This window comes from Bombina bombina, chromosome 8 (genome assembly GCF_027579735.1).
Source record: "Bombina bombina isolate aBomBom1 chromosome 8, aBomBom1.pri, whole genome shotgun sequence".
Lineage (NCBI taxonomy): Eukaryota > Metazoa > Chordata > Amphibia > Anura > Bombinatoridae > Bombina > Bombina bombina.
In genome coordinates this window covers 201,752,190-201,766,304 of record NC_069506.1, presented here as the reverse complement: position 1 = coordinate 201,766,304, position 14,115 = coordinate 201,752,190, and the positions used below count along the sequence as shown (strand labels likewise).

General features: G+C 42.0%; 1 protein-coding gene across 1 annotated transcript in view; it reads left to right on the top strand.

Annotated features, from left to right (window-relative positions):
- SCT (secretin) overlaps positions 1-8,837 on the top strand; it is a 31,415-nt gene extending 22,578 nt beyond the window's left edge. Inside the window, exon 6 of the mRNA XM_053691065.1 lies at positions 8,731-8,837. Coding sequence (XP_053547040.1) covers positions 8,731-8,837 — 107 coding nt within the window. The remainder of the gene's footprint in view (positions 1-8,730) is intronic.
- The last annotated feature ends 5,278 nt before the right edge of the window (positions 8,838-14,115 follow it).

The following is a 14,115-nucleotide window of genomic DNA, read 5'->3' as shown; positions in this document are numbered from 1 at the left end:
CTCCGCGGGATGAGAGACTTAGCGCTATTGATCATTATGAAGAACAGTTGTTTTGTTGGTTTATCTCTAAATTTAGGGAGTGTGTGATATAGTAGCAGATTAGGTGACCTAGGTACAGATGAGCCAAGTATCGTCTCCATTCTGCCCAAGATTGAGCGCCAGAATGGTTCTATGTGTTTACATGTCCACCAAATGTGTATGAGAGAGCCGCGCTCTCCACATCCGCGCCAGCACCTCCCATCTGTCTGTTTATATATTTTCTGTAATCTATCAGGCGTGAGGTACCACCCGGCTAAATATTTGTAGTTTGTTTCAAGGACTCTTGCCGAGATCGATGCTTTCTTATGGGCCCTAAAGATTTTGTTCCACTCATCAGCGGAAGGGGGTGGTGTGAGTTCCCTATTCCACCGTCTTGTGAACCCTGGGAGCGGCAAATCCCTATGGGCAAGAAGCAAACGGTAAGCTATAGAAATCATGTGTCTAGGTATGTGTGGTAATAGGCAAAATGATTCTAGTGTTGTCATTTGCCTGGCTATCTGTCTATTGTTTTTGCTGGTCGATAAAAAATGTTGGAGTTGCGTGTGAAAGTACCATGAGAGCTCTAGTCCCGAGTGGTCCAGTTCTGATCTACTCTTAAGTTTCTGGTCCGAGATTAGTCTTTGGAAGGACACCTGTGATATCTGTGTTTTATCAATTCTTGACTTTTGTGTATAAGTGAAGGGTAAGTCTGGATTGTCCAGGAATGGTGTAAGGGGGGACGGGTTCGAGGTTATATGAGGGTACTCTGTCATTATGCGGTCCCAACATACAAAGAATTCACGAAGGAGTGGGTAGTTGTGTATCAGTTTTGGCCTAAGTTTGGGTGATATCCAACCCAAGGTGCCCACATTTTGTGATCCTAGAATGGATTTGCAAATTTGGATCCAGGTTTTCTCTTTTGAATCATGACTCCATTCTACTTGATGTTGGAGTGTGATTGCTTTCCTGTATGTGACCAGGCTTGGGACCCCCAAACCTCCTCTGTCCCTAGGCAGGTACAGAGTTTTCCGCGCAACACGTGGTCTTATTCATTAATTGTAATTTTTATTTGGAATTATTTTAATTATGTTAAAGTTAGTGGGTGTTAGGGTTAGACTTAGGGTTAGGTTTAGGGGTTAATAACTTTAGTATAGTGGCGGCGACATTGGGGGCAGCAGATTAGGGGTTAATAAGTGTAGTTAGCTGGCGGCGATTTTGGGGCAGCAGATTAGGGGTTAATAACAGTAATGTAGGTTGCGACGATGTTAGGGACAGCAGATTAGGGGTTAATAAGTGTATGTAGGTGGCGACGACATTGGGGCAGCAGATTAAGGGTTAACAATATTTAACTAGTGTTTGCGATGCAGGAGTACGGCGGTTTAGGGGTTAATATATTTATTATAGTGGCGGCGATGTCCGGAGCGGCAGATTAGGGGTTTATAATTGTATTTTAGTGTTTGCGATGTGGAAAGGGCCTCGGTTTAGGGGTTAATAGGCAGTATATGGGTGTTAGTGTACTTTGTAACACTTTAGTTATGAGTTTTATGCTACAGCTTTGTAACGTAAAAATCCATAACTACTGAGTTTCAGGTGGCGATACAGATCTTGTAGTTATGGGCACTTTTTGGCCGGACAGGCAAACTCGTAATACCGGTGCTGGGGAAGTCCCATTGAAAAAGGACTTTTTGAAAGGTGTGGTAGTTACGTTGCGTGACGGCCAAAAAAGTGTGCGGTACAGCTATACCTACAAGACTCATAATAGCAACGGTAGTGAAAAAGCAGCATTATGAAGCTTTTTCACTCATAACGCAAAACTCGTAATCTAGCCGATAGTTATTTGCAAGCAAGAGCAAAATAAAAATGTCCTAAAGTATTAGAGCAGTGCTTTTCAACTGCAGTCCTCAAAGCACACCAAAAGGCCAGATTTTCATGATATCTGAACTAGAGCACAGGTGAAATAATCAGCTGATGAGTGACAGCAGGTTAGTAACCATGTTACTGATCAGCTAATAATTTAACCTGTGCTCAAGTTCAGATATCATTAAAATTTGGCTCACTGTTGTGCCTTGAGGACTACAGGTCTAAAACACTGCATTCAAGCATTTTCTTTATGCACTTTTTTTTTACATTTTTATTGGTTTTCAGTAAATATACAATAGTATGAATCAGTGTTTTATTCCATAAAAAAGATCAGAAATAAAATATACAAATAAATAGGGTGATTAACAGAAATAAAATTATAAAAATTCACTTATTATAGGACTTCTTTTTAACCTTTTATGCCTCTTTAAAGGGACACTAAAGTCAAAATTAGACTTTCATGATTCAGATAGCGCATGAAGTTTTAAGAAACTTTCCAATTTACTTACATTATCAAATTTTGCACAATCTTTTATATGCACACTTTATAGTGTGCCAACTCCTACTGAACATGTGCACAAGTTCAATGTGTATACGTATACTAGTCCGTGATTGGCTGATTCTGTCACATGATACAGAAAATGTGAGGAAAAATACATTTGTCAGAAAACAATCTAATGCTTATTTGCCATTCAGAGTAAGTGATATTGCTTTGTCTTTTTAATTATGTTCTTGCTAAGTATGTAATTCTACTGCATTGAGTGGTCCTTTGAAGCCTTCAGAGTTTAAAGCTTTCCCTAAGGCACACCCATTCTGGAATGCATATAAGATATATTAATTTATTACTCTGAATTCTTGATTCCAGTCACTGTCCCGCATATTCTCTCCCCATCTATTCCCTTGTACACTATTTAGTATGTAGGGTCACAAGCATGCCTGTTCTGTAGACAACAAAGTGGTACACATCAGAGGGTAGTTCACAGGCAAAACTCTCAACCCCTTTATCATTTGTGTAAATCTCTTATTATTGTCCTTCAATACCATACTGCTGTAGATTATGTTGACACTAAGGGTTGCCAGATGTCCAGTACAAAAATATTAGATACCTCATAGGTGAAGCTGTGATCAAACCTCAGATCAAATCCCATGACCTTGCTGCTCCTGAGCTTGAGAAAGGGGCAGGTGCCCCGAAACATTGCTCTTCCTAATAAAGGTATGGTCTTCTACCTGAATGCCACGTTTCTGGTTTCTTCCTATTTGCATATTGGAACCCAGTGTGGGGGGTCTCTAAGGTGTTGCACCGGACATTTTCTGTATTTTTACAAAGACTTTTGTGTTTGTGCTGATCTTTTATATTCACACTGCTCCTGTCAACCATTGGTCCACATTTTGATTCAGATAAGACCCTATTGCCTATAGCTTATTTTAGTTGTATGCCCATATCGCACTTCAGATCACCCATAGTACTGAACCCCATACCTGATATATAACCACATCAGACCTCAAATGAGACCCAGAACCCCCTATTAATTAAAGGTGTACATCTGTAATGCTCGTAGGATAGTTCCCTATCAGACCAAACTTGGCCAGTAGTCTTCTTATCCCAGCGTCAAGTGGAAGGATAAGGAAATATCCCAGAACAAAACGATATGTATGAAATGAGGTAAGTAGTACACACGGAAAACAGGGCAGTCCTTAAAATCAGTTGTACAGGAAAAAACAACAGAGAGGCCAGAGACAGGCAAGGTTCGGCAAAAATAAGGCAATCCAGCAGGTTAGGGGTTAAAAAGCAGAGTCGTCAGACAAGCAAAGTTCAGCAACAAGGTATCCAAAAGTTTAGGGATTAAACAGCAGAGTGGTCAGACAGGTAAAGTTCAGCAACAAGGTATCCAGCAGTTCAGGGTTTAAGCAGAAGAGTGGCCAGACAGGCAAAGTTCAGCAATAAGGTAATCAAGCAACAATAGTAAATAGCACCCAGGAGCACACAGAGTAAGGCGCCGATTCACGCCAAGGAGAGTCTGAGGATCCAACCGGCATGAGAGGTAATTGATGTGTGGCGATGACGTCATCGCTGCAGGCTCGATGACATCATCGCTGCAGGCTCACAGCTATCGCGGCGTCTATGGCAACAGCCATAGCAACAGAGTGGTGCACCAAAAAAAGGAGCAGCACGGGGTGACATAGCCCCCCACTCAAGGGTTCCCTCCGGGAACCAGAGTCGGCTTCAAACTCAAAGGGTGAGCAGCATGGAACCTTGAGACCAAAAATGGGGCATGCACATCACAGACAGGAACCCAGGAACGCTTTGCCAAAGAGAAACCCTTCCAGTGCACGAGGTACTGGAGTTCTCTACGCTTGATTCTGGAGTCCAGGATTTTGGCAACCTCATACTCTGGTTCACCATGAATCAGGAGTGGAGGAGGAGGATGTCTGAGTCGAGTATACCTATTCATGATGTAGGGTTTGAGCAAGGAGATGTGAAAGACTGGTTGAATGTACAAGGACTTAGGCAAGGCCACTCTGTAGGCAACAGGAGAAAGTCTTTTGAGGACCTTATAAGGACCAATATACCAAAGCCCTAATTTGTGACAAGGTTGACGTAAGTGGATATGATGGGTAGAGACCCAAACACGATCACCTGTAGAAGAGGCACGAATGTTAGTTCGATGATGATCACCAAATCTATTGTATCTGGAGACAGTTGATTGTAACTGAGAGTGTTTTCGTTGCCAATAAGTAGTGAGGTCAGTGAAGTGACGTTCTGCAGCAGGGACTCTTGTAGACTGAGCAGAAAGAGTAAAAACACAATGTTTGTAACCAGCTGCGACCTGGAAAGGAGAGCATCGAAGAGAAGAATGCCAATGACTGTTCTTTGCCAATTCAGCTAGGGGTAACAACCCAAACCAATTAGTATGTTGTGAATTGATTGACATATGTTCTGAGATAAGCTTCAAGATCCTAGTTTATTCTCTCCACATGCCGTTAGTTTGGGGGTGATATCCAGAGGACAAAGAAACAGTGGTTCCAAGCAATTTGCAAAAGCTTCTCCGAAAGGTAGAAACAAATTGAGGTCCTCTGTCAGAGACAATATTTATAGGTATACCATGGTGTTGTACCATGTGTAACAGAAAAAGAGCTGACAATTCTTGGTCTGTAGGCAACTTAGGTTAAGGTACAAAATGAGCCAGTTTGGAGAACCGATCCACCACAACCCAGATGACAGCATGATGGTCAGAAGGAGGGAGATCAACAACAAAATCCATGGCTATGTGTGTCCATGGCTGTTTAGGTATGGATAATGGTTGAAGTAGGCTATGAGGTAGGGAACAGGGAGTCTAATTAACAGCACAAGTTTGACAAGCCTTGACATTATCCTGAGAGTTCGACTTCATGGTAGACCACCACATGTGTTTGGAAAGGAGTTTAAAGGTTCTTGTCAAACCAGGATGACCAGATAGCTTGCAGTCATGATCCCAGGATAGCACAGGAGAGTGAAGGTTTGAAGGAACATAAAGGATCTCAGGAGCCGCAGGGGCTTCAGAAGGTTTTCTTGACTGGGCATGTTGCAGTCTTTGAAGAAGAGAGGTGTTAAGCTGAGCGACCACACAGGAGGGAGGATTGATGTGTTTGTTAGGAGTTTCAGAAGAGTCATTAGACTGAGGAAACTGACAGGAAAGGGCATCAGCCTATTTATTCCTGGTCCCAGGAAGGTAAGAGACTATAAAGTTAAAATTGGAAAAGAATAAGGCCCATTTGAGGATTGAGTGAATGGGCAGTCTCTAAGTATGTCAGGTTCTTGGGATCCGTAAGTATCTGAATGGGGTTGGTAGTACCCTCTAGCCAGTGACACCATTCAGTAAGAGCCATCTTGATGGCTAGGAGTTCACAATTTCCCAGGCCATAATTCCTCTCTGCAGGAGAGAACTGCTTAGAGAAAAAAGCCACAGGATGCAATTTGGAGGTTGAAGGGTCTCTTTGGGTTAAGACAGCACCAGTTCCTATTTCAGAGGCATCAACCTCTAAGGTGATGTTTAAAAAATAGTAATGACCATAGGTCACCAGAGGGCGCTCGTACTTCGCTACTTGTGAAATTAAGTATACATTTTAAACAAACAACTTATATCGCAACAAATGTTTCTGGTGTATCGATACTAAATCATAAAACAATCTTATAATGAAAAAGAAATGGAAAGGGGAACCTCATTAAATGGTGTTCGATTAAAAGTCCATATTGGAACTGTCCCAGTGTCAAATGTGGATTCCTTAAAGTCCTGAAGATCCAATTCAGTCCCAGGATAGGATCACTTAGGCACTTTTTCACGGCTGCACTCTCCAAACCGATCCCAGATTGGAAAACGTATTTTCTATAAGACGAAGACAAAAAGAGAGGCGCACAAATGTGTGTATCGATAGGAATAAAGTAAGCACACACTTCAGATGATTTGTACACAGGGTACTCACACTTTAGCACAGCACACCAGTGTGCTTGTGGAAGCGGGCTGGCAATCAGAGCTGACCAGCTGGCTCTCTCCGGCTAATCTTTGGTTGCAACGGCCCTCCGATAAATGGACTGTCTGGTAGTGGTATGCTCACATTCAATCTCCAGGCTCAAGTTAGGTTAAAATAAACTTAAAACTTTTATTGCACAGAGTTGACAGGCACATAATCAAATGAAAACAGGTTTAAAATTGCTACGCGTTTCTCGGCCCTCCTGGCCGTTTCATCAGGCATATAAAATAAGTTTTAAAACCGGCTTTTTATTGCCGCCACTACCAAACATTTCCACAAACACTCCCCTTTCTTGGTGGGTGTGTACAGGTAAATTGAACACCATTGGTAAATTCTTAAGAGCGTATCAGGACCTCTATTTGAAACAAAAGTTTCTAGTGATTACAAAATATCTGTCTTTGTCAAACAAATTCATCCGTAATTCCACTATCTAATATAAACATGATACAAACAATAATCATAACTTATAATAACACCACTGGTCTCATATCGGAGACATTCTTTTTGGATAGCCCTTCAGTGGGTGAGGAGTCAGACCAATCACAGAGCTGTATTCTGATGACTGTATATGGAAGTCATCAGAATACAGCTCTGTGATTGGTCTGACTCCTCACCCACTGAAGGGCTATCCAAAAAGAATGTCTCCGATATGAGACCAGTGGTGTTATTATAAGTTATGATTATTGTTTGTATCATGTTTATATTAGATAGTGGAATTACGGATGAACCTCTAAGGTGAACTGTAAATCAGGATCAGGATGACGTAGAACAGGAGCAGTACAAAAGACCTTTTTCAGATGAGAGAAAGCGTCCACAGCTACTGGAGGCCAATTCTTACAGTCATTGTTTCGTTTAGTCAGCTCAGTGAGTGGAGCAATAATCTTGGAAAAATTCTTTAAAAACTTGTGATAATAGTTGAAAAATCCCAAGAATCTCTTAAACTCCTTCAATGTGGTGGGCTGAGGCCATTCCAGAACTGCTGTTAGCTTAGTGGGATCCATGGCGAATCCTTCTTTTGAGATGATATATCCAAGGAATTGAATCCAGACTTGATTAAATTCACATTTCTCCAATTTGGCTACCAGAGAATTGTTTCTGAGACAAAGAAGCACCTATTTCCCATGCTCATGGTGCTATTCCAGGGTGGTGGAGAATATGAGGATGTCATCCAGATAGACGATGACAGTATGATTAAGGAGGTCACGGAAGACATCATTGATGTATGCTTGAAAGACAGCAGGGGCATTGCACAGCCCAAAAGGGATTACGAGATATTTGTAATGCCCTGATCTTGTGTTGAAGGCAGTCTTCCACACATGTCCCAGGAAGATACAAATGAGATTGTGTGCCCCACGAAGATCTAATTTTGTAAAGTAGCAAACATTTTAGAGTGAATGATATAATTGAGTGATCAAGGGAATAGGAAAATGAATCTTGATCGTTATGTTGTTTAGGGGTCTGTAGTTGATGCAGGGTCTCAGACCACCATCCTTTTTACTGACAAAAAAGAACCCAGCCCCGGCAGGAGAGGAGGAAGGGTGAATGAAGCCTTTAGCTAAATTCTCTTGAATATATTCTTCCATAGCTTTGGTTTCAGCTTTGGACAGTGGATAAGTCCTTCCTTTAGGAAGTGGGGCTCCAGGAAAGAGGTTGATTTTGCAGTCGTATGGGCGGTGAGGTGGTAACACATCAGCTGCTTTCTTTTCAAAGACATCCATAAAGTCTGCATATACTGAGGGATTGTTAGAAGAGGTCAGACAGCTGGCTATAGGAATGTGTTGTAGTGGAGTAACCTTAGCAAGGCAGAAGTGAGAACAGGATTTACCCCAGGAGGCCAACTGTCCCTCAGTCCAGTCGAACTGAGGATTGTGTTTACGTAGCCAATGAAGACTAAGGATAACTGGCTGTGCAGGAGAATGAATGACATCAAACTGCAACTGTTCAGAATGTAGGACCCCCACAGTCATGGTTAGTGGTGCTGATTTGAAATGTATTAAACCTGATCTAAGGGGAGTGCCATCCAGAGTGGTTATTTTTAAACTTTATTTTTTCTGGAGAAGAGGCAAACTTGCGTGAATCATAAAATGGTGATCTAGGAAATTTCCCGCTGCCCCTGAATCAACAAAGGCCTGAGTGTGGACAGAGTTCTGGAGAAAGGTGACAGTAACAGGTACAAAGATCCGAGAAGAGTGAGGGGAATTAGTAATGGCCATGCTTAGAGGTACCCCATTTTTATCCTCTAAGCGTTGGATTTTCCCGGCAGTATATCACAATTCTTAAGTTGGTGTGCATTGGAACCACGATAGAAGCACAGTCTTAATCTCCTTATTCTCTGTCTTTCAGATTCTGAGGACTTTAGGGAAGAGAGATCTATGGGTTTCTCTTCAGAGATAACTGGAGGTTCTGAAGAGGTAGAGAACATACTAGTGGCTGGACGGATAGGAGGATGAGAGGGAAGGATTCTGTGAGTTCTCTCTCAGCTTGTCTTTCCTGAAAGCGTGACCAGACTGATACAGAGTGCTATAAAATCATCCAGACAAGAGGGAACATCACGATAAGTGAGCTCATCCTTGATGCGCTCATGCAGGCCTCTCCAGAACACTGCCTTGAGAGCACTGCAATCCCAACTTCTCTCAAGTGCTAAGGTATGAAATTCGATGGCGTATTGTGCCACAGATCTATTGCTCTGGCGGAGATCCAAGAGAGAGTACTCTGCAGCAGAAGTCCCAAAAACAGAAGATAATGCAGAAATGAAAGTATCAGCATCGTTCAGGAGTTAAGCACTCTGTTCCAAAAGGGGAGAGACCCAGGCTAGGGCCTTGTCTTTCAACAAAGAAATGAAGGTAACCTTTGACTGAGACTGGAAGGTATGGGGGTCATTGAGAAAATGCAGTCTGCACTGGTTGAGAAAACCCCTACAGTCGGTAGTGCCATCAAACTTGTCGGGCAACGGTATCTGGGGTATGCTACCAGAAGCAGGGGAGGAGGTTGCGGTACTAGCAGGGACAGGCTGTGTGGCAACAGGAGCAGCATTTTTCTCTGCAACAAGTGAGGAGAGCATAGTAGTAATAGTCTCTAATTTTGAATCCAGGCTTTGCAGGTGTGAGGTGTGGGTTCCCAGCATTTGTCCCTAAAGAGAAATTGCTCTAGATACCTCCTTTGGGTCCATGGCCCAAGTATAATGTAATGCTCGTGGGATATTTTCCTATCAGATCAAACTTGGCCAGTAGTCTTCTTATCCCAGTGCCAAGTGGAAGGATAAGGAAATATCCCAGAACAAAATGAGAGGTATGAAATTAGGTAAGTAGTACTCACGGAAAACAGGGCAGTCCTTAAAATCAGCTGTACAGGAAAAAACAGCAGAGAGGTCAGAGACTGGCAAGGTTTGGCAACAATAAGGCAATCCAGCAGGTGAGGGGTTAAACAGCAGGGTGGTCAGACAGGCAAAATTCAGCAACAAGGTATCCAGCAGTTTAGGGGTTAAACAGCAGAGTGGTCAGACAGGCAAAATTCAGCAACAAGGTATCCAGCAGTACAGGGGTTAAACAGCAGAGTGGTCTGAAAGGCAAAGTTCAGCAATAAGGTAATCAAGCAACAATAGTAAATAGCACCCAGAGCACACAGAGTAAGTCCTATACTTGGGCAGTGAGTATAAGGAATACCGGTACTTACATAGGCGCCAATTCGCGCCAAGGAGAGTCTGAGGATCCAACCGGCATGAGGGGGAATTGACGTGCGGGGAATTACTTAAGCGTCAAATTTTTTTTCATATATTTTTCTAAACAGACAGTTAAAATACTGGGCAGTTTGCTTAAATACAGGACACATGGCAATCCTATTTTTATAAATTGATAAGAATAAGAACTTAAGTTGACAGTTAACTTCAGCTTGCATCTATTTTGAAGATAAATGCCAACTACGGATTTTGGGCATCTAACAAACAGGTCAGATAATGTCTGCTAGTCCTAGTATTCTTAGACATTTTCATGTATTTACCATGGAGTGGACCTGTAACCTTTTCTCTCTTAGCTAGAAACTTTTTTGCCTGTTTGGCAAATGGCAGCAAGATTTTTCCAGCCTTGCTGGTAGGGCTTTGGGGGTTGGGGAGGTTGTGAGATTAGATTGTCTCTGACATTTATAAATCAAGGTAAACTATTGTGCTTCCCTATACAGGTGATAATATGTCAAGATAAATGCACAAAATAATTACACATATTATTTACCATGTGAACTATCAAATTGAATTCACATGTGATTTCCAATAAAAGCAAAAACAGGTCGGCGACCTCTATATGAGTCCCAATTGATAAATATCAAAGTATTATATTGAAGTCTTATTTTCAGATACACCACCGACCTTGCAATATGAATAGTCCTGTAATGGAGTATAAACAGTAGTATCTGGCTATTAGGTCCCACGATATACACTGTGTGCAGAATTATTAGGCAAATGAGTATTTTGACCACATCATCCTCTTTATGCATGTTGTCTTACTCCAAGCTGTATAGGCTCGAAAGCCTACTACCAATTAAGCATATTAGGTGATGTGCATCTCTGTAATGAGAAGGGGTGTGGTCTAATGACATCAACACCCTATATCAGGTGTGCATAATTATTAGGCAACTTCCTTTCCTTTGGCAAAATGGGTCAAAAGAAGGACTTGACAGGCTCAGAAAAGTAAAAAATAGTGAGATATCTTGCAGAGGGATGCAGCACTCTTAAAATTGCAAAGCTTCTGAAGCGTGATCATCGAACAATCAAGCGTTTCATTCAAAATAGTCAACAGGGTCGCAAGAAGCGTGTGGAAAAACCAAGGCGCAAAATAACTGCCCATGAACTGAGAAAAGTCAAGCGTGCAGCTGCCAAGATGCCACTTGCCACCAGTTTGGCCATATTTCAGAGCTGCAACATCACTGGAGTGCCCAAAAGCACAAGGTGTGCAATACTCAGAGACATGGCCAAGGTAAGAAAGGCTGAAAGACGACCACCACTGAACAAGACACACAAGCTGAAACGTCAAGACTGGGCCAAGAAATATCTCAAGACTGATTTTTCTAAGGTTTTATGGACTGATGAAATGAGAGTGAGTCTTGATGGGCCAGATGGATGGGCCCGTGGCTGGATTGGTAAAGGGCAGAGAGCCCCAGTCCGACTCAGACGCCAGCAAGGTGGAGGTGGAGTACTGGTTTGGGCTGGTATCATCAAAGATGAGCTTGTGGGGCCTTTTCGGGTTGAGGATGGAGTCAAGCTCAACTCCCAGTCCTACTGCCAGTTTCTGGAAGACACCTTCTTCAAGCAGTGGTACAGGAAGAATTCTGCATCCTTCAAGAAAAACATGATTTTCATGCAGGACAATGCTCCATCACACGCGTCCAAGTACTCCACAGCGTGGCTGGCAAGAAAGGGTATAAAAGAAGAAAATCTAATGACATGGCCTCCTTGTTCACCTGATCTGAACCCCATTGAGAACCTGTGGTCCATCATCAAATGTGAGATTTACAAGGAGGGAAAATAGTACACCTCTCTGAACAGTGTCTGGGAGGCTGTGGTTGCTGCTGCACGCAATGTTGATGGTGAACAGATCAAAACACTGACAGAATCCATGGATGGCAGGCTTTTGAGTGTCCTTGCAAAGAAAGGTGGCTATATTGGTCACTGATTTGTTTTTGTTTTGTTTTTGAATGTCAGAAATGTATATTTGTGAATGTTGAGATGTTATATTGGTTTCACTGGTAAAAATAAATAATTGAAATGGGTATATATTTGTTTTTTGTTAAGTTGCCTAATAATTATGCACAGTAATAGTCACCTGCACACACAGATATCCCCCTAAAATAGCTATAACTAAAAACAAACTAAAAACTACTTCCAAAAATATTCAGCTTTGATATTAATGAGTTTTTTTGGGTTCATTGAGAACATGGTTGTTGTTCAATAATAAAATTAATCCTCAAAAATACAACTTGCCTAATAATTCTGCACTCCCTGTAAGGGCACCATTTCCTCCAGAATGTTGCTTGTAAATTAATTAAGGCTGCTGCTCTGTGTATAGAGAGGGTATTTGTGAACTGCCTCCCAATGAAATGCTGTAAAAATGAAATGAAAGAACCCTCTTGAAAAAGTCTGGATGATGCCAGAGGAAATGCGTTGAGGTAGCGTGTTTCTATACCGACGCAAGTCTAGTACCTGTGTTTATGCTGTCCTATTCACCGGACTGGTGGAAGCAGTAGGAGTCTTTACGGCAAACAGGCAAAGACGGACATTTATTTGCAGAGGAGAAACACACGGTGATATATTCACAATCTGCATATTGTTTTTTAAACTTTTGTACGTGCATTTTTATGTATTACGCTATTTTAAGTGTTGAGTAAAGCTTTTACCCTTAGAGTGGCTTTTTGCACTTGTGTCTTTTTTCATTTCATTTTTACATGTCTCTGACATTTACATTTAAAAGCTGTTAAAATATCTTAAATACATTTTGTAATTTTAACCAAATATTCATTCCATTTTTCTCTATAAAACTGTATTGTAAATTACCTCTGTCCTAGGAGCATAAAGCGTGCAGCTTGTTATATTTGTACATGAGAAAAAAATATGTTCTCCTGCTGCGTGTTGCTGGCGTCTGCTCAGTGCATCCCCATCTTTTTGGTACCTAGTTCCAGCTGTTCTGTTTCTATGGCTACAGTGTTACCCTGGGAACAGGGCCAGCTGCGGCTGGTGCTTTCAGAAATGCTGGTGTAATTTATGGGGATTTTCCCTTGCCTCAGGGGAATATGATACAATGTGTTTTTTTTTTCTTGTCTAGCCTTGCTTTTTTGTTATGTGTCATTTATAATAAATATATAAAAAATGCACACATCAGCTATATATTTATGTCACTTCCTTTTTTTTTTTTTTTAAAGAAGGAATAATAAAAATATTGCTACCTACTAATTTTTTAAAAACTATTTAATTTATTGCAAAACATCAGATACATTAACATTTTGGGATTGCAGTTTTCACTTCCCCAGAACTGATTTTACTGAAATGTCAATGTAATTGTAGTTTTGTTATAAATAGTTGAATATCATATTAGTAGCAGTGTTACTTGAATCCACCCTTTAAATAAAGTGGGTAGCGCTTGCTGATTGGTGGCTACATTTAGCCACCAATCAACAAGTGCTACCCAGGTTCTGAACCAAAAATGGGCTGATTCCTAAGCTTTACATTCCTGCTTTTCAAATAAAGATACCAAGAGAACTAAACAAATTGATAATAGGAGTAAATTAGAAAGTTGCTTAAAATTGCATGTTCTAGACGCGCGTCACGCAGCGCTGCTCTTTGGAACCTCCGCAGCTGAACCTTAGGCGGAAGACTCGTGCCGGGTGCCCACGTGACCTGGGCTGGTGTGCGGCAGAGCAAGTTATCGGCTCACGGAAAGTCTACAGGCGCACAGACAACGGCGCTACTCGCAGCAAATAGCTGCGACTGAAGAGGTGCTAGGATCAGCTGGAACGGTGGCCTGGATCCATCCATATTGGGCATTCACTGTGCAAAGTTTCTTAGCTGGACTCCCCCTCCCACCTGCGCTGTGCGAGGGGGGCTGAGTACTTGTTACCTGCTGCAGTGCCCTGCTGCTCTTAGGGACCCTGCTTTTCTCTGGTTCTCAGTTGGGGAGAAGGTGATCCTAGCCGGGTTGCAGAAACAGAAATTTCCCCTGCATCATGTTCCAGAGCCTGCTAGAGTAG